Source organism: Diadema setosum, chromosome 11, assembly GCF_964275005.1.
Source record: "Diadema setosum chromosome 11, eeDiaSeto1, whole genome shotgun sequence".
NCBI classification, from domain to species: Eukaryota; Metazoa; Echinodermata; class Echinoidea; order Diadematoida; family Diadematidae; genus Diadema; species Diadema setosum.
This window is the reverse complement of record NC_092695.1, coordinates 10997304-11022961: the sequence shown is the minus strand read 5'-3', so window position 1 is coordinate 11022961 and position 25658 is coordinate 10997304. Positions and strand designations below refer to the sequence as shown.

The window sequence follows — 25658 nt, the reverse complement described above, 5'->3', positions numbered from 1 at the left end:
ATGGCAAGAATGAAGAAGTCCTATGAAATAGTTCACATGAACTACCCAGACTTCTATGAGCTGATCAGATTGTCAGCTCTCCTAATAAGAAACCAAAGAAAAGACATTGAGGGTGAGACCATTAACTGGATTAAAGTATAGCACATGCGCTATGCAAGGGACATGGCCTACTGTACAGAAGTTCCGCTACATCTATGCAGAGGACTTCAGGGTGATGATAGTCATAAGATATCATTCAACCTTCTAATATGAGACACTAAAAGCTTGAACAGCTGTACAGTGCACCTCTCAGAAGAGCCTTGTTGGTAATATTTGATTGGAGCACAATTCACTGTAATTGATCCTGCTGTTATGATACAGACTATATACTAAACCATACATTTTTTGAGGTTGTTATTTTTGTGAATTTTGCGAGTCATGTGCTTTTTGCAAATTTCACAACACACCAAATTATCTCTAATCCTGACATGAATGCAACATGAACATGTATATGTACTGGTACACAGTACACAGTACAAGAACAGGGTGTATGACAATTGCTGTACTCCAGAATCGCAAATTTTTACCACTTGCAAAAATTGTTGGAAAGTCCCGATTCATGAAAAATGAGATTTGATAAATATACGGCGTATTACAGGTGCATGAAGCTAGACATACAACGTTGTACACTCACTCTACACTCCTGTAATATCACTGTGGTAAAGCTGTAAAAGTCAACATTTATACAATGTAGCTGTAACAATAAAAATATTGTACTTTTGTCCATGACACAGTGAGTTGCTGGCAAATATTAGACATCAAATCACTGAACAATGAAGTAGTCTGTAAATGACATCTTTGCCATTTGTTGTTACATGTATGTGGCAAAAGATATGCAAAAGAGAGGGCTGAAAACCGGAGACAGATATTGATGAGATATGGCACTCTGGTCTCTATCGTACACATGACTGAACCTATTTATACAGGCCGTCTTCTCTATCAACCTTTAGACCTCGGTGTACGCAACACCAGAGGCAGCGGTTAAAATAACTGCAGAATCATGTCTCACACAAAGCGACAACAGATGGTCCAGGACGCCAACTCTATACAAGTACCATTTTCTAAGAGGGAGGCTAGGAAGCTCAATGCAGGCAGTCGTATAGCATCCAGCCACATCCCACTCCCTCGACAGACTGTATTCTCAGTGTAACATCATGCAACTGTATACCACTAACTCTTGAGATGGAAGAATCAGTTCCCTGCCCAGCAGGCACAAACATGATGATGTCAAACCTCGTCTTCCTTGACACAATTCCTTCTACAGCTCATGTGACCCTGAGAATCACTCCTCTTGAAACTGGGCTCTAAATGCACTGCAGTGGACACTGTAACAGCTTCAGTTACAGTTTCTCCACTACTTTGATCTGATTTCACAGATATGTCATCCTCTCCGCATGTATCCTTCGAACTGCTGGCAAGATTTACACGTCCCATTCTCCTTGGTTTGAAGGTTTCATGACTAGAAGTGAAATTCCTCTTTCTGTGATGCCCCAAGGGTGAAAAGCTTTGTAGTTTGCGGTTCTCATGTTGCCCTCCTTGCCTGTTTCCCGACATGACTCCACGAAGAGTATTTCGCAGAAACCTTTTATTTGTGGTAACCTTTCTCTTTTCCCTGGAATTAAAAAACAAACAACAGATGTTGGCAATTATTATGCAGTGCAGGCAATATATACAGCATTTTCTTTCTCTTTGCCTACAATCTGTAATTAATGTCCAGTAATGCGTACCCCAAATATCCACAAATCATCAGTTCCAACCCAAAAGGGCATTGGTATTCACACTGTACATCACCTGAATAGTTCATGCTCACTTGGACTGATGATATTCTGTATGCCACATTTCACAAAAGAAAGGTACAATTTGTATATCATTAGTAATAGAGAAGCACACTATGGTTCTATAGGCCCACTAACACAAAGAGCACAACTGTTCTCCCACAAGTACAGCATTTAGTACATTAGGCCTCTCACTTTGTCATTGGTCTCACATTCACGCTTTCCAGCTCTCAACAGGAATATAGGCCTACAAGTTTTGGGCATGGTATCAAAAGAATACATTTAACACTGAAGACAATTAAAGCAGAGGGCTTAACATGCCCAAATGGACACCATAGCCTTTCTCACTGGCAAAGACAATGTGTTACAATAGCCCCACAAGTTAGTTGGCCTGTATTTTCCAAACATGGCAACTTACCAGCCATAGGTCCCCATAGATGAAGCTCTCTCCTTCCCTCTCTTGGCTTCTTGCAGTAACTCCTGCACAGCAAGACTGAATGACATGGAGAATCTGGCAACATTACCAAATCTTGGTACATTTCCTACATCTGCCAATCATCAGATTTTAGTGAAAAATTACAACAGGCTGGAAAGGAACTATTCAAATCATCACAGAATATGATTTACCCCCCATCTGCTCACACAATAAATGGCAGATGGCTTTCATTTTTTGTGGCATTGACAGCAGACTCTTGTCGCATACAGCACTGCTGGCTCCCTAATTGTCCCCCCCCCCCACCTCTCCATATATGCTCAGTTATATCTCATATTTTATATATAATATATTTTTTTTTTCTTCTCAAAAGACGTCAATAAATGTAGCCAATGCAACACAATTTGAGAAATATTGTTGTGATACAAAGGTCCCAACCCAGGTGCACTGCTTCACCATTTTTCACTTGACAAGCAGGATCAATCATAATTACTTGAATACCCACCTCAGTGCCATTGAACAAGAGTGAACATGACAAATGGTACATTTTCATTCTAAGAATTACATTCTAACCTGTTGAGTACGAGTCCCGAGTATACTCGGGCAGGGGTCTATGGGAAATGCGTGTTGTAGGAAAAGCCAGTCCACCCTTAACGGGTTAATTAAAACTAATAATCTGCTGTGCAAATTTGCTGCAAAACATTCCCCTAGGACTTCATTAGTCAGAAGAAAAATTTGATCACAGTAAAAAGAGTAAATTTCAGTCAGTTCATCTTGAAATCTGCCCCTTGTTCTTCTCAGCCATTAACTTTGTTTCTACATACATGCACTATGCTGCATGTTAAATTGCCACAATATGTACTCTGTACATAATGCAATATGAAGCCTGTAAAACTATATGTATAGTATTCTTACCTCTCCAAATCTGTGTCTGCCATTACCCAGTCGCGAAGTCTCAAGCCAGCATCAGGAACTTTAATCTAGAATCTGTAATTACGAGATGAAAATGTGCAAGACTTGTATTCCAAAATAAACCAACAGTACAGGAAGGCTCTACAACAAAGTACATGTCAAAAGTTTTTATCACAGCTATTAAAGAAGAACAAGTATCTGGGAGGCTGAAAGTGTCCACTCATAAAATGGGTGTTGAACAATCTCAACAGACACTGTACAGTAGGTACCTCCTGTGTTAACCCCGGGGCGCTGTGTTGTACACAGTTACATCATACATGTACTACTCACTACTGTGTAATCTGAAAACATGCAGTCTTTGTCATCATGGGAATAAACGCCGACAGGTCAGCCAGACTTTTTGGAGGTCTTATCTTATGTAGAAATGTCAGACTTGTCGGCAGGACACCTCCTGTAGCTGAAGTCTGATTCTAGTGACATAGGCTACAGCTGATCGTGATAAAACACCTACGCTACAGCTTTTATTTCAGACAAAGAACTCTTGATCTGTATTCTGTATGTAAATTTAGTCTTAACCCATTGAGAACGAGTCCCGAATATACTAGGGGAAAGTGTCTAGATGGGAAATGCGATGTATGTTGTCATGGTTGTAGCAAAATGCCTTCGGTGTGGCGCGTAAGTTTAAATTATTAAATTTACCTGATGAAGGAAAGTGGGGCAATCCTAGCTGGGAGACCTAGATTTTCTATAGATCTACTAACGTTAGGGTCTATGCAGTAGCATGGAATTCTAAATAGAGTCTAGACAAGTATATTGGCAAAATCTGTAAAAAAGAAAAAGTAAGAAAGAAAACGCAAGGCTGTGGCTGGAATTGGGCATGCCTTCCCGTAATTGCATTTCTTGGTATCCGATCCCCACGCTACCGGTGGACCGGGGGCCCGTTTCATAAAACTTGTTATCAGTGACAACTGTCACATTTCTATGACAAATTTTCTCTCAGCCAATCAGATGCAAGGATTTCAGTAGCTTGTCACATCTATGACAACTTGTCACTGAGGATAAGTTTTATGAAACGGGCCCCGGGTCTTTCCACTCCTGCTAACAACGCCCCGCCGCGCGGCCGCGGCGCCGAGGTTACACTCCTGCCAAATCCGAATAGGTCCTAGCACGAGAAGAGAGCTTAGATTATCTACCTGCAAGTTACACTTAAAGTAGTCGGGTCTACAGGGTTTTTACAGTCAAATAATGATAAGATAAACCTAATAGCAGATTCACGAATTAGCAACAGGATGTTATTTACGAAAGTGATGAAAATATGGGTTATTTGAAGGACTTACGTTTACGAAACCTTGCGTCTTCCCAGGCATTTGCAGCGCCCAGTGAGATTGAATCTTACTTACTTGTGTTGTAAATAAAGAGGTACTATGGTACGCTTGTACAGTATGGAAAGCCACTTTGGAATGACCATAATTTAATATTATGGTTCTTGTACGTTGAAAAATGTAACGGACTTTAGAAAACAGGAGATTCTTATATATAACTGTATAATAAAGATGTTACCAAAGTTATTTCATTGTTTGGTCCAGTGAAAACAAAGTACAGTTCTTAAAGGAAAGATGGAATACATTGACTGTGCTAGGAATTATATTATGAATGTCACTTTTTCGATGCAATAAAGCGGGAAATAACATGTCGGGTGGGCGCTTGCTGTTATACACACGAACTGGTCAAGGTGAAATACATATAGGCCTACAGGTGTTTTATTTCTAACATTCTATGTTTAGAAAAAAGCATTGTTATTATGTGCTCGGGTCTAGAAAACAATTCTGACGACATCTTCTGTAATAAAAGGAGTTTATCCAGTATAATGTCTGATATTCGTTTTCCAATAATGCAATGACAACATAATATATACAATGCAGGCCCGTAGCCAGGGGGGGGGGGGGGGGGGGGGGGGGGGTGCGTCGGGTGCGTACGCACCCCCCCCCCCCCCCAAATTCTGAAAGGTCCACTTTTTCATAATAACGGTTTTTAGCAATTCTCAAGATAACAATCCAAATAAATATAAAGACACATTATATGCTACGTAAATGTGGAAGAGTACGTTTAACAATGTTAAAAATAATTGTACGAAACCCTTTTGTTGTATGAACCATCGGATCGTCCCCATGCACACAAACACTAATGTTATGTATCAATTTGTGCGAGCTATTATTATATTGGCACTGCATGCCATGGCCCTTGGCGCGTGTGACCGGTGTTTTTTTTTTTTTTTTTTTCCACTGGCCGCCCGAGTACGTGCGATTCGTGGATGACATTGATTATCCATTAAAACTTTGACGTTGATAACGAGAGGGTGGTGAAATTGTTCGCCAGAAAGCATCCCAGAAGACTGGAACTTCAAACAATGCTTAAAGACTAGAAAAAGACTAAGCGAAGATCACACTGCACAAGTGCACATTCAAAGGACCGGCAAATGCTCCCCTCTAACTCCTGTTATGTAATCATCATTTTCTATCTTGGATGATTGCTTGCCTGTCTCAATATATTGTTGATTATTAGTTATACATTTTCTCATGTTGTGACAGTTCGATTGGTTCTCATTTTGAAGTGAGCCAAAACCTAAGAACATTCTCACTTATAATTTCCAAAGAGTATTATGCAGGCACGCAAACTCAATTTAGTTGTATTTCATTTCAATGTAATGGGTAAGAGGGTATGAGAGAGAATGCTGAGCTACGAAGTAAAATGGTAAAGTAAAAAGTTTGTCAGATAGTATTACAAAAGCCTGAATATTGCAAGAGCTCCGGAGTAAAAACAGTCAGGGAAAAACCCTATGTATGATAACATTGTGAGAGCGTTAGACTGCATTGTGACGCGTCGTTATTTAATTTACATTCTTTATTCATATTTTCATAAAAAAACACAGGTAATGAGCTGGATTGGGTTAAAATTCTCACTTACAGCTTTGTAGAAGTCTGAGTCAACAGTATCACACAGTACTTCAAGACGTATTAGTACAAACGATTTCTTGAGCCTGCACGTTTCAGGCTCTGTTCTGGATACGGCGGTAGAAACTCATTCTTTTTGTTATTTATTTTATCATTATTTACTAATCTCTTTCTAACTTACAGGTAGCGGATTTCTATGCAGGCCAAATTCGGAAATGTAGTGTTGATTATTACTTATACATTTTCTCATGTTGTGACAGTTCTATTGGTTCTCATTTTAAAGTGAGCCAAAACCTAAGAACATTTTCACTTATAATTTCCAAAGAGTATTATGCAGGCACGCAAACTCATTTTAGTTGTATTTCATTTAAATGTAATGGGTAAGAGGGTATGAGAGAGAATGGAAAGTGCTGAGCTATGAAGTAAAATGGTAAAGTAAAAGTTTGTCAGATATTATTACAAAGAAACTCATTCTTTTTGTTTGTTTATTTTATCATTATTTACTTATCTCTCTTCTAACTTAAAGGTAGTGGATCTCTTTGCAGCCCAAATTCGAAAATGCCTAGAGACAGCTAGTAACCAAATATGCTACTATAATTTAATAAATAAGAAATAACCATTCCAGTATGTATCTTAGTGTGCACAGTAAGACAGATCAAATCAAATAGGAAAACATCTGAGCACTAAGCCTGAGGTCTGAATTTGCACTCAACTTCTTCCAATGGCTAATCGGATGTTTAATTTTTGAATTTCACTGACCTCCAAATTTCACAAAGAAAACCTTCTTGGCATGATGGTATGACATTTGACTGATTTGGAGAAAGTATGCGAATCGGATCTACTATCTTTAATATTATTAAATCTAAAATGATTATTTGAAAGTTCGGAAATGCTGGAAATATCCTACCACAAGGAGGCAAAATATAAATGTTCACATTTACAATTCATTTTGTTTTAAACATTTTCTTATTTATTTTCGTTTTTGACAAACTCGCATACCAACGGCTGATATACTGTATAGTAAAGTGAATGTTTCATCTTCCAAACAGCATCCAATGGGATGGAAAACTCCAACTGAATGGTGGACACCGTGACCATACTCGCTAAAGAAAACGCGTAATAGGGGTCGTTTTTTTCTCACGGATTAGATGGAAAGTGTGATTAGTGGGGGCTCAAGGATTTTTGGTTCAAAATTTCCAAAAGCACCAAAATTTGGCACACATGTAGCCAAAACCATACTATTTCGATTTTGATGGGCGCCAAGAAGGGCGCTCTCTGGAGCGGCCATATTGGTAAAAATCCAATATGGCCGCCATATAGGTTTAAGGGTCACTTGCATTTGAAAACATAAAAGGGTACAATCATTTAAAAAGTCAGGTTAAGAGGTTTCTGGGTCAAGGAATTCGAATCTGAAGTTGTTTTTGTGGTCTGAAGTCAATTTTCCTTATAAGGTCACCTTAAGGTCATTTAGGGGTCAAGCCATTGTATTCATAACAGATTATTGAAAAAAAATGGCTTGCCCATGGTCAATATTCCAGGAATGCCAGCCTTAGTAATAGAATTGCAGGTGTCGACGGCTGAAAAAAAAACGTATTTCTTGTGAATGGCGCCCTCCGGGGCGGCATATTTGCAAAATCCAATAGGCTGCCACCTACGTTTAAAGGCCAGCATAACAACTAAAAACCTTTAAAGTGTTACAATAATTTGAAAAGTCAGCTTTAGAGGTTTTATGGGTCAAGGAATTCGATTCTGAATTTGTGTTTATGGTCTGATGTCAACTTTTCCTTATAAAGTCTCCCTAAGGGTCATTTGGGGTCAAACCATTATATTCACAATAGGTAATTTGGCTTGCCTATACTAGTAGTCAATATAGGAGAAATGCCAGCCCTGCTAATAGAATTGCAGTTGTTGAGGGCTGTGGGAGAGGGAGAGGTGGGCTTTCTCACGAGTAACATCAATATATCTGCTTTCGTGTTAAGATTTCAAACACTAGGTATACACTGATAAGAACCCCTTTCTGAGAGTAATGAGGTTTAAGGGATCTTACTCAGATCCTTATTTCACAATTAAATTTGAAGACTTGGTAACCATTCAATTTCATTTTAAATGATTATATACTTACGTTATTTTTTTTTTTCTGCATCATTTCAATTATGGCCTGTATAATATGGCTACACAAGCTTTTAAGTGAGGTTCTGTCCAAAGCTATGGAATATCATAGTCATGTCACAATCATTCCATTAATTATTTTTACATTACAGGCCCTAAGAAGAAATGTCCTCACCGACTGGTCATATTTGTGGAATTCAATATATTTGCATTTGCTTTAATGACAGCCAAAAGAGCTAGTTAGAATTATGGGAAATGCCCTTTCAAAGAGTTTTCAAGATTTGATTATTGGATTATTATTTTCCATCTTCATCTGCAAGGAATGCAATAAAACATACATATATGAGAAATAGAATCCTATTGCTATCTAATATATTGATAGTGTAGCAATAAGGGACGGGGGGGGGGGGGCTACTCTCCATATTAACAGCGTCCTTGACGTTGCCACTAAAAAGAGAAGTGTTTTTATTTCTCTGTTGCAGTTCAGGGATCCTCAATCAAAATAGATATTCATAATTCAGATTTAAATTCAATGGAATAATGATTATAAAGATCACTCCTAATCTGGATGAAAAGAGAAAAAAAAAATCTGTCGTGTTTAAGAGAGTTTTTAGTACATCAGGTTGGCATCAATTTGCTATTTTCGAACTTGTGTAAGAAAGTTCGATTCTAAAGTCCCTATAGGAAATTTTATGTGCCTCCACAACTAAATATGCCGTTCGGAGAATATGTCGGTCCTGGTGACGCCATGTAGGGAACAAGCATATTTCAACAGGTGCCACAGTGACACCATTAACAGGGTACAGATTAGATATGCTATAGTACAACACCTTCTAGGGTCTATTAAGATTCTATCCAAAGTGCTTGGACGCAAATTGGTATGATATCACAAGACTTTATAAGTTGGTATCTCGTTGGTCTGAAGACTATAGTTGCAACTCTACTCTCCGCAACATCTCCTACGACGCACGTCTCCTGGAGACGAGCCCAATCTCCAGGATTCGCAGGAGAATCGAACATTTTCGATTTTTGCAGAGACTATTTCCGTCTTCGAGATTGTCTCCGAGACGTCTCTGCGAAGTCTCCATCACTGTGGCCATCTCGTGGGGACTAAATTTGTCTGCAACGTCTTCGAGATGTCCCCGCATCTTGTGGAGACGGTAATAACGTAATGGCGACGAAAGGGAGAAGTCGCTGAGAAAAGGCGTCTCTGATAAGTCCCTGTGACTGCAAAAGCCGTGCCAACATCCCCGTGACTTCCACGCAAATAAGTTGTCCCTTTGTTTGAAGACGTCTTGGACGTCGCCCTGGAAATCGCGTTAGTTGTGACAGTGAAAATAATTTCTTCGAGAAGATGACATTGCGATAGGCCCTCAATCCTCTCTCCCCCCCCCCCCCCCCCACTTAAGTTTGCAGCAATATCGAACTACTGACCTTCTTCTACATTGTGCATTTTCACATTCATTCATTCATTCATTCATTTCATTATTTTTTTTCCATTTCCATGTTTTCCACCTCCCAATGCATGCCTTGAAACAGCTGTGGTGCAGAAGAATGAAATTTGGTACTGAAGCATTGCGGAGAGTGGCTGATAGTACTAGTAATTGCCATGTACCTGTGCCATCTTTCCTCCAACTCCACTCCCTGAAGTCAGAGATCACATCATGACCCATGCTCTCATGATTCCAGTAGAAACTCACTTGCAGTAGCACTCATATTCGAAATGTTGATACAGCGCCGCTTGAGCAGATAGGGAGGTTTCTGATGATCTGCTCCCACGTTATGACGAGATGATGCCTACCCTCGTTGACGCTGGCTGCCCATAAACCTAGTTGCTCATCAGTCCTTGCTGGACATGAGCACGATTATTAAAGTAGTTAATGTGTCAGTGAGCTCTGGTTGCTGACCCATACTACTTAGGCATTTTGTATGCCACATCAAAGCAAGTCTGAAGTAATGTCGCACCCTGTCAGTGCCTGATTTGGGGCTCTGGAAGAGAGGTATGCTGTACAGGAAAGAGCTGAAAAGGCCTTTATCTTTTCAATACCACGACCCACCCGTAACTCCCCTCAGATCAAAGGGATTAAAAAAAGCACACTATTTATACCGAAAATGTGATGTTGTGCTCATCCGTGCAATTGTATACTGTTTTCAGAAAATACTTTCAGAAAACATTATGTCATCCTTTGTAAGGATATCTTTGCGTAGATCGCATCTAAGTTGTTGGAAAGCTGAAGGGTTGTGAGATCACAATTCCTGTTGGATATTTCCGTCTCGAATCAGGTGCTCAGGATGAGTTGTCCGTCCCCATTTATTCTTGCATATCTGTGCGCTGAGAAAGGAGGGCAGTTCTTTATTTTTCAATCTTAATTTCAGGAAGCCGCTACACTCTTCCAATCATAATTTGAGATTTGAGTGGTACTTGCCATCACCATCTCTTGTCAGAGGACTGGTAGTGTTGGTGCGCAAAAATGTTAAGATTATTTTCTTCAGGATCAGTATCCCATACAACATCAATAGGTGTTCAGTTTCCCTAGTCATTTGCGCTTTCAGTAAAGAAACGGTTTCGTTTGATAAAAAGAGAATAAAAAAGATAAGAAAAATCCTTCAGCTGAATTGTCTTCACCTACTCTGATAAGATACTGCCATTAAAGGACTTTAATGATCGAATTTAGTTTACTGCCCTAGAATACTGGTCTGACCTGGATTGAGGAGCTCGATTCCCTGGAAGCTTCGGCCATTGCTTCCTTCACTGAAAAAGCAGACGCTGTCTTGTCAAGGGAGAGCAGGCATACACCAATTTCAGCAGGAGGAGAATCATATCGCTTGCCAGCTGGAAAGTTATATAATTGACCATGAAAGGTGACGAGGTGGCTCAGTCGGTAGCGTATGGCTTGCGGTCTAAAGACTTGTGTTCCGGCGCGGGTTCGAATCCCACTTATCTCAAGTCTAGCTGAGCAATGGTGTGTGTTGTCATACCGTCCCCTCTAGTAGAGGCACAACACTTTGAACCTCATCACTTGGATATAAAAAGTGGAAGTCTCTTGTGTGAAAAAATCACAAACCCAGACACATGAAAAGATCCCGAATCGGCATTCCGTTATCGGAAAACTCAAGGTGCATAAACCGGTAAAGTGGTCCACCTCAAGTACATACAACTGACCAGCTACTTGCATACGGGCTATCCAGCTATCTCGTCAAAAGGAAAAACGAAGACAAAATAAGATTAGGCGTGTTTATTACCCTCTTTGCCATTGCACCCTGACTCGGCACCTTGGAATAGGATGGCGGCCGTATATATATTTATAATCTATATATGTGACCGTGCACCTCAAAACGAACATAAAGTCGCACACACTGATTTTGCGTGAAGACTGAAAATAAGTGAAATGGGTGAACCTAGCCGAACTTGGACTTTTTCATATTTTTTCTGAAAGAGCGAGTCTTCTTACATTATGCTAAAATTTGGTATCATAAAACGGGCAGGAAAGTGTGCTTTTTTAGCAGTTTATCTCGAACATTTTTTGTAGAATAGTGTGATTAGGTGTGTCCTTAGAATCCCTTTTTCATTTCTGAAAAACCTTGTCCACACTCTTCACTCTCAACTCTAATAACTTTTGAAACGATGGTGCTACTGCTTTGAAAGTTGGCATTAACTATGGACAGAATGTGTTAATGAGGCATGCTTAATTTCAGTTTAATCTGATAATCCCTTCATTGTTGTTACTCTAGTGGTTTACTTCCTGTTTTTTGTCCCATTCATCACACAGCCAGCACGGTTGAATAGACACTGTACTTCAGAGCCTCTTTCCTCAGTTCACACTTTTCCTGAGTTTGTGCTTTCTTTCCAATATTTAGGTAGGTTAGGAGAATCCATTTGATTTGAGTATACATTATTTTAAAGCTTAAAGTCTGCTCTTTCAGAATATGGTCTTAACTAAAAATTCATGTCTGGCGACTTTTTGTTTGTTTTGAGGTGCAGGGTCACATATACTGAAACAAAGAAAGGAAAAACTGACCAGAAACAATTGATAAATAGTGAAAACTTTGAGCAAAGAAAATGAGAAATGAAAACGAAACCGATGAAAGCCCGTTTTCTGTGCTCAAAGATTTCAATTTATGTATGTATGTATGTATATATATATATTATATACATATATATATATATATATACATACATATATATATATATATATATATACATATATATATATATATATACATATATATATATATGTATATTTATCTTAGATATATATTTTTTCCATTTGTCATAATCATTATTGATATGTATGGGGGGGGGGGTGGAACCGCTCTTGGCCCTAATTGACCATTGAAGCAGTATGGAAGAGATGACAAATGGGACAAAATAGGGGTACCAGTGAATTGCAGTTCAATGCTCACAGACGCCATTTCGAAAAATGCATAAAATGCCTAATTTGACCCTTATTTGACCTTGAAAGTGACCTTGAGAGGTAATAGTGGCCTTGAATTGCAGAAATGATATTTAGAATCACATTCTCTAACCCCGTAAAATCTTCCACATGGGATTCATAACATTAATCAACCTTTTCAATTTGTAACTGCTGTTGACCTTTAACCCGGATGGCGGCCATATTGGATTTCACCAATATGGCGGCCCCAAGGGTTTTTAGTCTTGGCGCCCATCAAAAATCGAAAGAGTATGGTACAAGGGACCTATGAGCCAAATTTGGTGCTTTTGGAAGAATCTGAACCAAACGACCCATTTTGAGCCCTTAGGCCCCAACTAGATGTACGAGCGTATATAATCAAAGGGTATCAAAAAGGCCGAAATTTGGGAAAATGGTATATTGTTCAATCATGATGAAGTACTTCTTTAGGGTGCAGGAAACATTTAAGGAATACTTGTTTTTAAGGCCCGAAAAAATCATATGATCATTACTCGTTTAGGGGCCATTTTGAAAGTCCATGTATGAGCATGGTGTCCACCTTTTAATTGTCGCTACCCCTCCCGGGACAGTATCAAAGGACCGTTTTGTTAATTAACGCAATCCCCCCTTCCTTTAAAAATCCTGGCTTCAGGCCTGCTAACGCGGGTATACAATAGAAAAAATAAAAGTTAAAACAACACCAGGAAAATCACTATTCTCAATTTTGCGGCGCGCTACGCGCGCAGAGTCTCGAACACAATTAAACTTTGCAACTTTCTGGCAAAATGAGTTTTTACTATTTCCTAGATGAAATACCGTAACGCCATTGCATGCAACAGACAAAAATACAAATTTCCTCGAGACTTTAAAACGTCATTAAAACAGTCAAAATTCACAATTTGCGGCGCGCTTCGCGCGCAAATTCTTATACAACTTTTGTAGTTCGGTCGTCCAAAGAATATATATATGTATATATATATATATATATATATATATATATATATATATATATATATATAATTGTGTGTGTGTGTGTGTGTGTGTCATCATTGGTATTGGTACCGAAGGTCCGTTTTTTTAGTGACCGCACCCCCCCTTGAAAAATCCTGGCTACGGGCCTGCAATGATACATAGGCCTACATCAATGATTAGCAATCCAAGAAAACTATGATTTGCGCTAATATGACAACCTGGTTGATACTGTTTTGATGGTCTCTAGTCAATTAAGTGAAAATAATTTTAGTTTATAAAACTCTATAATAAAAGGAATCGGTTGTAAAAATTCTGAGAAGTTCTACATTTCTAATGTTCGATTAATTCTGCATAGCCCTAGTACAATTAATCAACAAATCACTTCAGAAAACATATATAAATGTACATTGATTCGTCATTAATCGTGGCTAACTTTGCACAAGAGAGATAAAGACATCATCGTGAGAGCTCAGAATGCAGAGCTAATAAAAATTAATGTGCAAACATCATTGAGTACTTCACTACCACACAAGAGGATCCTCAGTACCAAAGCAAGCTTAATATTTGAGGCCTCATTAAATACAAAAAGAAATAAATAAACAGTTTTACAAAATAACGGCTTATACTTAACTATGCAGCAAACAATTTTTTTCACTCTCGACACAACATGTCATGTATAGGCTCCTATATACACAAGTAATGCTGAAAAAAAGAAGAAGAAAAGGATATCGGTAATGGAAGCTAATGAGAAAGAATAGGAGAGAAAGAAATACTGTACTACGTCTCCTCGTTCACTGTAGGATGGTGGATCGTATCACCGGACTTTTTTTTTTTTTGTGGCTTTGAATTCCGTACTCAGAGGATGAAATTTCGGCTAAAAATAACACCACTTATTCACAGACTCCTGCAAATTACGAATTCATCCAACTTATGTCAATTGTTCGCTCCAGTTTTTAGAAAATATGCTTCAAACATACCCCTCTAAAAAAAAATGTCTTTTGCGCGGTGCAAATTCGCATTGTATCATCGGACACGATTTTCGCAATGAAATAATCGACATCTTTCGCACCTAGTCCTGGCACCAGAATCACAATTCATCCCACAAACAAATCACCGTACACATTCTCACCGAGTGGACGACAAAGAAAAAATCGGCAAATGAGGCTCAAATTTCGTATTTTACGGTAAAATGTCTGTCTTGAACATTTCGAACAGTTCATGCAATAAAACCTTGTGAGAAATCGACAACTTCTATTTTACGTGCTTTGTCTATGGGAGCTGCACGCGCGGGTGACGAGTTGCGGGCCCCTTCCTCCTTAGCGCACAACTATTTCGCATCGTTCGCGTTTCGAGGACGATAGCTACAAATTTCCGATATTGATCAGTGAACTTTTGGTTCTATTGGAATCTCGGGTTTTCCTGTATGTGAGTGGGATTTCATAGAATTTCAGTCACGAAATGTGATTCAAACATGCATGAATATTAACTATGACGAGGTGCGGGTCACTCAACTATAAATTTGAGGTAATTGAAATGTGACTTTCTTCGGTCGTGTTTTTACATTTTTATGTCGCGTTTTTTGCGATTTCGGTCCACACAAAGTTCTGTGAGGCTAATCTACGAAGTCAGCGTACAATACAGAATGTCATTAGTACGCAAAAATGTGCGTGTCCGGTAATACCATGGTGTCCGGTAATACCATGCCTGTATAGTGATACGATACATTGTACAAGTACAACACATTTTGTTGGTGCGTTCACCCTGTTGCCACAGGTAACGTCTGGGTGAACGTGGTAAAGCAAACGGACCAGTTATTTACATACAAAAAAAAAAAAAAAAAATGCCATGGCAAGTCTGCACTGCAGAAGGCAGAGTATAACATAGAATGAAACTGTTCTAATAACAATTAATACATTTTCTTATAGATACATGTAAGTTAGGTCACTGATATTTCTTAAAGAGCCAATAATGAGCTAACTGCGCGAGACTGAGATGGTAAAGAATTCCAAACGTCAGGATATCACCGCGGTGTCGAATTGATTTTTTTTAGCTAAAACACTTCTCGGATTCATTACATGAACATTGAATAATTGATATGATTTATATAGCGCCAAATCCACTCTGCAGAGTGCTCTAGGCGCGGAAGGAAGAGAAAGTGAAGGAGATAAAGACATACAAATATCAAATACATGTAATGAATAATTAAATTGAGGCTTTATTTACACAAGTGAGTTTTTAGACTGCTTTTAAAGAGTCTGATGAAGAACATTTTTTTTTTTACGGCTGAATTAAGGTAAGTTATTCCATAAGGTGGGAGCAGCATGGCCAAAGGCACGTGTGCCCCATATTGTAGTGAATCTTGGAATTATCAGAGAACCGGAGTTGGATGAGCGTCGAGATCTAGCAGGGATGTAATTATGGAAGGCATTTCTTGCGCCAAGAGTATTTTTTCTTATTGAGTTTGAAATTATTCAAATAATGAGAGGGTAAACACTGAGTGTTTAGCGAAACATGAAGGCAGCAGTCTGTATAGGAAATTAATGTCGACGACTTTCAAAATCCTATGTTTTTGAAATATTGGGTCCGTGTCAGCTCTATAATCTGTTCCAGCACATACGCTTAGCTTTCTTTTTGAATAAAAAACATTGAATTCGTACTATTGTATGAAGTTGCCCAGACAATGTTGTAATAACTTATATGGCAACACGAGTGAATTATACAGCATAAGAAGTGTTTTCACCTGAAGATATCTTAATTTACGTAGAACACCAATGTTGCGTGCAATGGGAATACATATTAGTACACATAATTATGTCTGACATGATCAGGCCAATCTAAATATTCATTTATAACAACGCCCCAAAATTTAATACATGATTTTGGTTAAATTGCAATTTTATCTATGAATAACATAATTTCTGGATCATGATTTTGTTCTTCTATACCTACAACTTCTAAAGGTATGGTACAGTATTGGTGGAGATGAGAATTTGGCTTTTAACTTTTTGCGAGATACAAAAAAAAAAAAAAAAAAAACACTTATGAAATAGTACAGAGCATACCATTTGAAGAGGAATTCAAAGTTTATTTGATGAAAATCGGGTTTTGAATGACTGAAACATCCAAAAACAAAGTAAAACAAGGCGATCGTAATAAAGTGTTGGTCCCGCACTTATTAATCGCTCTGTTTTGGATATCTCAGCCATTTCAAAACCAAATTTCATCAAATAAACGTTGAATTCCTCATGGAATTACATGTTCTTTCATATTTCATAAGAGGTTTCTCATTATCTCACAAAAAAAAAAAATGTTAGAAACCTGAAATTAGGTCTCAACCAAAACTATACGATACCTTTAAAGTAAATAAGACTTGCAGGGGTGGCAAATAAAATGCTTTTTTTGGGGGGGGGGGGGGAAACGGGTTTTTGCCCCCCCCCCCGCCCCCTTTAACAAATTAATCAATCATTTAAAGACCAATATGAACAATTTTAAGACACTTTTCTTGTCTAAAAATTGTCAATTTCATAACTGAAAATGCAAAATATGCACCTTTGTTCGATATGACACGATATTGCATCGCAATTATTTTTATTGGCGGGGGGGGGTGGTGGTGAATAGATGATCAAGATAATGATTACAGGCATAACAGGGTATTATCCCCAAGCTGTTCTAATTCTTGTAGTTGTATTTTTGGTCGTTGGAGATAATTCCATAGTTAAATTTGGCCTCAGGTTTATAAAGGGGCATATGGTTGTTGGCTACCATACGTTGTCCGTTACGTTTCTTTGATTGTTTTGTTTTCTCTTTGCGTTTGAATTCTTATGTTTTCCTACTGCAGGGAGTCCCTTTTGCAGATCCGCCAGAGCGATTCTCACCTCCGCATCCCAAGACACCTTGGGCGGGAGAAAGGAATGCCACCAAATTCTCGGCGGCGTGCCCTCAGAACCAACTCGAAGATGTAGACCGGTTCTTGATATCAGAGGACTGTCTCTACTTGAACATCTTCATCCCAAACCCGAGGGTATAAATAGATATTACTATCGTCATAGCTTTGAAAGAAACAGAAATGTTTTGATGACAATTTATACGAGGATACATGATGCGTATGGACGGCTTTTTTCTCATTACCTTCACATAAGAAACGTAGAAATGGCACACATGAACATACGCATAATGCGTGTCCGTACGTCTTCTTAGAAAGTTATAACAAATTGAGGCAATGACAAGCCACAATCAAACGAGCTTTCAGGATATTTTATTTTTCAAGTTACCATTTTAAGACGTCTTCATGCCCAGTACGCGCACAGGTATGAAGTTCTTGATTGTATTCGTTTTGCAGGAAGCTGGCACTCCCGTCATGGTGTGGATTCATGGTGGGGCATTCAGCCGCGGCACGGCCATGACGTACGATTACAGCGGCATCCCATTGGTCACTGTCGGTGACGTCATAATGGTGGCCATGAACTACCGTTTAGGAGTCTTTTCACAGTTTTCAACAGGTGTGATTTTAATCGGCAAGGCAACCTGCCCTGATAAAACTTAACATTACCGAAATGATGAAGACAGAGGATAATCAGGATAACTGTACTAGAAATACCGGTAAAAGCTAACGTCTTGGAGCTTTAAAGAGAATGATAGATTGCAGTAGATTTACACAAACCTTGATGAATCAGATGTACATCAGTGTTTTTGAACTCTGCGACAGTTCAGTTTATGAAAAACAAAGGAGACAGTTGCGTATTGTTTTGAACATCTAAAAACAAGCATGTAGAAATTCGAATGAACGATGATTTCATCACAATTTTTGTGAGTAATACATCCAGTAGTTAGAATGTTCTCGAAAATTATCGATTTTACGAGAGCTTTTCCGACAATGATGTTTTAGTCATTTACACATTTAGAGGATTTTTTTTTTTTTTTTTTCGGTCCCAGTGTGGGTTGTGTGACTCGTGGGTGTCGCGGACTCGTGACGTGCATACGATGTCTCTCTGCACTAAAATGTTTCTACTTGGGTGTCGGGTAGCGGGCTGTTGTGGTAATGATGATGCTAGATGAATAAAAGGGAAGTGCTTATACCCTGAAGAGGTTACCCTGGGAGAACCAAACATTATTGCAAACATAATTTTATAGTTATCATCATTATCGTTATACTGTCATGATTATTATCAATACGTCTGTTGAGAATGAGAAGGGCGTTAAGTTGTCTTGAACACTATGAGTTTAGCGCCCTTATCATTGTCAACCGATTGTTGTAGTTGTTATTGTAATAATTGGTTGTGTTATCATTGTTGTCATGATTATCATTAGTATTGCTAATTATCATGATAATATGGGCTATTACTATGTGCGTTTTGTCCCATTCTTCCCTCTCTTGCTCTCTTTCATTATGACTGTCTATGTCAATTTTCTCATAATCTATCTTTTCCAAGAGGACGATGTTGCTCCAGGAAATTACGGTATGTTGGATCAGGTTGCAGCGCTCAAATGGGTCTACGAAAATATCGAAGGTGAGGACCATCCATCTGAGCAGTATAGGGACTGACTGATATACACACAGAGAGAACTTCTAATTATGTCAATGTAGGCCTACTTTGTTTTTTATGGTACACGACCGGAAAAGCTTGCCTCCTGAGATTAAATGACTGAACGTGAAGATTGGTTCACCTCATTCTGTACCAGTGGTATATAGTTGATTGAAGATGGAGGTTCGAATGTATTATTTTATAGCTGAAGAAATCCACCTGCATTTTAAGTTTGTTAATTATTTAACATAGTGATCTCTGGTGTCTCTTGATCTCTTGTCTTTATGATCATCACAGACCATGGATATCTGTACAGCTAAATTACTCTGCGTACATTGTCATGAAATAGAGACAATGCAGTAACTGAACTTTCGTTTTCTTTTATGTCTAAAAATGTTCCATGGAAAATTAGAGAAAACTGAATTGAAAATCATCACATTTAGCGAACAGTGTGAAGGACATATCTCGTGGTCCTTAACTCTCAAGCCCATGATATTTTTCAAAACGTTTAATACTTTATCCTGTGCATGTGCGCAGGACTGAACCAAGTTCAGCCTGACTTAACTAATCACAATGATAATCCTTGCAGCGTTTGGCGGAGACAAAAACAAGATCACCATATTCGGGCAGAGCGCCGGCTCCGCCAGTGTCAACTTCCATATCCTTTCGAAACTCAGCCGTGGCTACTTCAGTCAAGCCGTAATGCAGGTATTAGCTCTTCATAGGATTATTTTTTTCACAAGCTCGACACCCACGAGTCAACCCACGAGTCATAGCCCAGGAAACATACAGTCCACGAGAATTATAGAGCTCACGAGTCATAGCCCACGAATCATACAGTCCACGAGAGTTATACAGCTCACGAGTCTTAGGCTTATATACAGCCCACTGCTATAGTCGTAACGTGAACAATTGTTTTGATGATTTTGAGGTATTTGTGTCAGCCATAGGTATCCACCACTCATCATCTACTTATGTAGTGCTCCTTACCTTTGTAACAGAACGGCAAGCATGCGCATGCCTTTCTGTTCGAAATTCTTTAGTATTGTTACGAACATTGGTTTTCTTATATTCTTCCAAGAAACATGTAATAGTTAGTTTTTTAATTATGTATTCCTTCTTTTTACCAAGAGCGGCAATGCCTTTAGTCGATGGGCCTTCAGAGACGACCCAGAGAGGGAAAGACGGCTATCGACAGATCTTGGGGTTGCTATGGGCTGCAATGCGTCAACATCCGTTGCCATGGTAACTTGTCTCAGACGGCAGGATGCCGAAGAACTTCGAGCAAAAGCCGATGAGGTAACGTTCCTTGGGAGGACTGGCTCATTATTTAATTTTATTGGTTGCTGGTTGCTTGTCAACCTCTTCTTGATATTATTTGAATGAAGAGGGTACTGGTAAAACTTCATCTGCCCTCGAGGTACTGCTCGTCATGGTTTATGATACCAATAGGGTAGGTAGGAAGCATCAATCCAACTGTCATAGATTTGAAGTATTGATCGATTTATTTATCATACTGATAAAAACACTGTGAAGTTGTTTTGAATCAGCAGAGATGTTGTCTGCGCTGATATTGTCTGCGCTCCTTATGGCAATACTTTCTGTTTGGACCCTGTTTTAGTCATAAGTTTTCTTCAATGTACTTCATATTCTGTTAAAGGCAAAAAGAAAAATGTAAACTGGCTTGTAAGTTCTCCTCCTTGTCCAGAACTCTGAATAGAAAAATTTACTTCTAAATGAACTTTTTTCTTCATATATTCTTGTCATCCTTCGAAACTCAAATGTATACCTTGAAGATCACATGATATCAATGATAGTAAGCTTAAGATTGATTCTGATGATTAAATGACACCGTCTCATATTCTCTGTCTCTGTTTTTTTTTTCCTCACAATATCCCCCATCCCCCGTTACTATTTACAGTTGTATTTGGCAGATGGGGGTTTTTACTCGGTAACTCTTGATGGTACGTTCATCGATGACACTCCGAGAAATCTCTACGACAGTGGAGACTTCGCACACGTTCCAATCCTCGCCGGCTTTAACAAGGACGAAGGCACCATCGTACCGTTTTTCCTCTTTCTGGAGTTTGTAGGGAGCCCTACACCTCCACCCATATACCGTGTCATCTTTGACGGTCTTCTTAGTTACTACTTGAATCGCTACGGATGGAACGATGAGATTCTTTTAACTGCCATCCACCATGAGTACATTAACTGGACGATCGCCGATAATCCGGCTGCCGACTACTTCAGATCGATAGTCGATTTTGGGACTGACATCAACTATGCCTGTCCAACAGACTTCGTAGTTAGGAAATACGCCAATGCCAATCTGCCTGTCTACAAGTACTTCATGACCCATGAGCCAACAAAGTATGACGGATGATTAAGTCGAATTTTCCTGAACCTCTTGTTACAAACTTAAAGTTATGTTAAGTTTACAAATGACTTCGCTGCTACAACTGAATATTAGTTAGTCTGCTTGAAATTTTGACAGTTACATTGTTTGTTTGTTTGTATATTTATTAGCGTGATTAAACTCTTGATATAGTAATCGATCCATTACGTGGGATTTTTTTTTCTTGTTTTGCATCAATTAGTCTAAACATTTTACCGTTTTTTAACGAAATTCCTCGATCCTCCCCTAGGGCCTGTCTCGGTCAACCATCAAAACTGTCGTGTTATCCTTCGTATACACAGGAGCAACTACCAGTATGGGGAGGTCTATCCGTCAACTCCTTGGCTTGGAACAACACATGGGGAGGACCTGACATTTGTCTTTGGAGTGCCTTTCGTACAAGAGCTGTACACTGTTCGTGGCCACAACATGACAGAGGAAGAGAACGCCCTCTCCGTCAAATTTATGGAATTTTGGACAAACTTCGCCAAATCTGGGTACGATATGTTGGTCCTTTTTCTATTGTCGCTCTTATCTCGTCGAAAATTGCAAATGCTAAACTATCCTGATAATGAAAAGGTCATTGAAGGTGGCAATATGTGATAATCTTTTCAACAATAATTTCCTTTTATAATAGTAACAGTAGGCCTAATTACTGTGCAATGGCCGTCCTATATACACCCTGACCTGAATATCAGTGATGTGTATTTAATATCGGTCTTAAAGTTAGGTTTAACCAATTTATCCCAATCTGGTGCTACAATGAATACAATGTCATCAATGTTTTAGGGAAGTCGCCCTGAGCAGGGTTAGCATGGGAATTCATTGGTTAAAACGTTATCCGATTCAACTGTTGTTTTGTTTCCTTGCCCTGCTGACTGCAGAGATCCCAGCAGACCCAGCGAGGACGCTCCCCGAGGAGACGGAGAAGATTTCTGGCCTCTCTACACCATCCCTGAGCTCAGTCACAAAGAGATGTCCCTCGAGCTGGGAGTGGGAAGAGCCGCGAGAGCGAGTGGATGTCACTTCTGGAATCACTACTTTCCTACTCTCATTAGCTTTACGAGTAAGACAGACACAAAGCCAAACCTCATCATAATTATACCATTGCCTTTTAGTCGTATTATATTTTGTTAAAACAGGTATCATCTCATTGTAGAATATATAATTAGAATGGCATGCACGACTTCATTCAAAAGAAAAGATTCTTTTTCCATCATTTATGTTATCCCGACACAAGCGACATTAAACTCTCACAGCTCAATCGCTGAGCTGATGACGTCATGTGATTATGATCAGTTTAAGTAACACTTATAACATAGTTTTTCCAAAAATATAAAATTGAGTCTTTTTGAGAGTTGTACACCGTTTGTCTCATTTGAAATATATCATACTGAGATGTTACTTAGGTATCGGCTGGTTCATGTTCAAGGTTCATGTGGATTGTAGCAGAGGCAAATATAGTGGAAGTACATAACAGAAATGCCGATGATAGATTTTTTTTTTACAATAATGATGTGCATAGTGATATGATTTGATGTGATCTTATGTTGTCTATAATGTTACAGGCAGCATGACTGATGAGGAGAGAGAATGGCGGGAAAGCTACGACGACTGGAAGGGGGAGATGGTAGAATGGCAGCGGGTGTTTGAGGATTACAAGAAAGGGAATACCTGTAATAACTAAGAGGCTTCCTAATGACTGTCTGTGAATGAGACACATAAACAAGAGAGTAACACTAGGTTTTCAGAAGGTTCATATCAATATGTTCTATACCCAGATCTTAAATAAACTATATACAACTGTATCTGTAACGTTTAACCTGTGACAGAGGCAAAATCAGGGTTTCTAAAATGATTATTCCTCTAAACCTGTCCTCCCCTCCTCCTCAGGTAGTCATCTGTACAGAATGCATTACATTTTTTTTTTTCGGGGAAATGAGTATATTTTAGGGGTTTACTTCGGGGAAAATCCCGAAAAATCGTCGAAATATTATAGAGAGTCTCTTTTAGCTTTCTTCCCCCGAAATGTTCTAATTACCGGTAATTTTAAATATTTTCCAAATAATCCTGAAATACTGAGTAGGGTTCCGAAATAGTGTCAACCCCCTGAAAATTCCGAAATAGGGAAAGTGGGGCTTTTTCGTGTTTGTCCGATCTCCTGAATGTGCTTATACTATTAAAGGACATGTTTTGCTGCAAAACATGCCGGTCCTGCCTCTCTTCGCACGACATTTCGCCGCATGCACTGCACATACGTCATGCTGCTTTGTTAGCTTCCCATCCAAAGACCTCGATAGGGGGTATTTTTTTTTTTTTTCTGGCTTCCCTTCCAAAAGGCCGTGATGGGGGGGGGGGTCAAAATCCTAACCCCTTCCCATCCTTAAAAAGGGTATCCCTAAGAATTTGGAACAAGCATGTATGGTTGACCGCCCGAGTTGGGAGTTGGTTCTATACGAAGACACTAGGAACTGAATACTTAAATACGTTCATGCGTAAAAGCTATGGAATCAGTTATAAATGAGCAGTCGGTGCACTTTATTCAAAAAGTGAAGTTTTGTGAAAATCTCTTTTATTTTCCTTATATCGTTGTACGCATGTGACATCATGCACTGTAGTAGTATTCTCATCCAGCAGTGACTGCGCAGATACTTTAAACATTCATAACTTTTGAACGGATTGTCCGATTTTCCCCAAATTTTCACTGATGTGTTCTACTAATACTGTTGCATTCCCTCAATGCACATGTATATGAAGGTGGACTTGTCCATTAAATACTCCTCTTTACCTCAGCTGTTCTAATGATGTCTTATTTGAGTACTTGGCAATGTTATGCGTTTAACTAGGTCTTCTTTATAATGTTCTCCTAGTTGTCCTAATTGTTTGTTATTGATTCGTACTGTGTATTATTTCTAATTTCATAAATCTTTCAATTGTTATTTCACTATATATTTTATGATTTCTGTTTCTTTGCATTTTCGTAGTTTATCTAGTTGCTAATGCATTTCACTCTGATTGTAATCTGTATACGCAGGATCCCTTAAAAACAATGATTGCAAACTGAAAGGGCTACCCTGCTTAAAGAAGATTGAATAAATAAAAAGATAAATGAATAAGTAAGCGTCAATCACTTTTTTACGTTACTTGCACTTGGATCCAGCAAAAATCAAAACAATATGCCATTTTCCCCTATCATTTACACACTGTGTTCGGTTTTTTTTTTCTTATGAAGATTGTTAGGTTTAATGTCTGAAGTGTTCTTTGTACACTCCTTATCAATGTTTATGTTGATACTCGTATAGTAAGTTGGAATGTCACCATAAAATACCCACAAAAAATCTTTAAACATCTATACCTATGTTATATGGAGCTTTTTGATGATTCTATGACATTAAATTTGTAATGCTTCACTGACAAGTTGATAATCTAATTGAGAATCTTAATATAAATGTGTTCATCCAGTTCAAACCAGGTTATCAAACTTATGATGTGAAGTTACCTATGATAAAATGTTAACTTAAAAAGCTAAATAATAAGACTCGATAAAATGACAACATCAGATGCAAGAAGAGTTTGAAGAATTTGTTTACAATTTACTTATAAAATTATATTTCCTCTGTCCATGGGTGATGAACTTTGTGACGAATGTGTTTCATGTGTTTGTACATCTCATAATATGTAACATGTGATTAAATTAAATTGGAATACACGTATATCAAACACAAGTTAACCATTTTCATTTGCTTTAATGTTAACGTATGTATTATAGATTGTGACATTCTGTTTCTCGTGAGATTGACAAAGCTGCCTGATATATAATGTTTCTGAACTTCTTCGACAATTTTGGTATCATTTAAACTGATTCAAACAATAATGGAATATTAATTGCCAATAGTGAGCTTCAGTGATGTACTAGTATCAGATTTGTATGTCTTGAATGAAATTGATGACGATTAGAATTCGATGGAATGAAGCTCTGGAAATTGTCTGTCTAGAGTTAGACCAGGAAATAACCCCACATATTTAAACTTTTACCAACTCCTAATCAAATCAAACATTGTTGCTTTGTCAGCTCGATATTCGGATATGATTACACAGGAGCAAACAATTTCTCAGTACAGGGGTCTGTTTCATG

The 25658-nt window shown here is 38.6% G+C and overlaps 1 protein-coding gene across 1 annotated transcript; it reads left to right on the top strand.

Moving 5' to 3' along the window:
• On the top strand, window positions 1-23210 carry LOC140235030 (cholinesterase-like). The gene is made up of 11 exons (XM_072315069.1): window positions 1-112; window positions 15377-15396; window positions 17442-17624; window positions 17943-18102; window positions 19033-19110; window positions 19715-19833; window positions 20257-20424; window positions 21047-21498; window positions 21826-22020; window positions 22408-22589; window positions 23092-23210. Exons 1-11 carry the CDS (start codon window positions 1-3, stop codon window positions 23208-23210), a joined length of 1788 nt encoding a protein of 595 aa, XP_072171170.1.
• Window positions 23211-25658: the final 2448 nt, after the last annotated feature.

Bases quoted from the DNA above. Each gene is read 5' to 3' on its own strand.
- LOC140235030 (XM_072315069.1), top strand. From the start codon at position 1: ATGGCAAGAATGAAGAAGTCCTATGAAATAGTTCACATGAACTACCCA. The intron at 19,834-20,256 runs GTATTAGCTCTT...CTTTTTACCAAG, and splicing joins TCAGTCAAGCCGTAATGCAG to AGCGGCAATGCCTTTAGTCG. The intron at 21,499-21,825 runs GTATGACGGATG...TCGTATACACAG, and splicing joins ATGACCCATGAGCCAACAAA to GAGCAACTACCAGTATGGGG.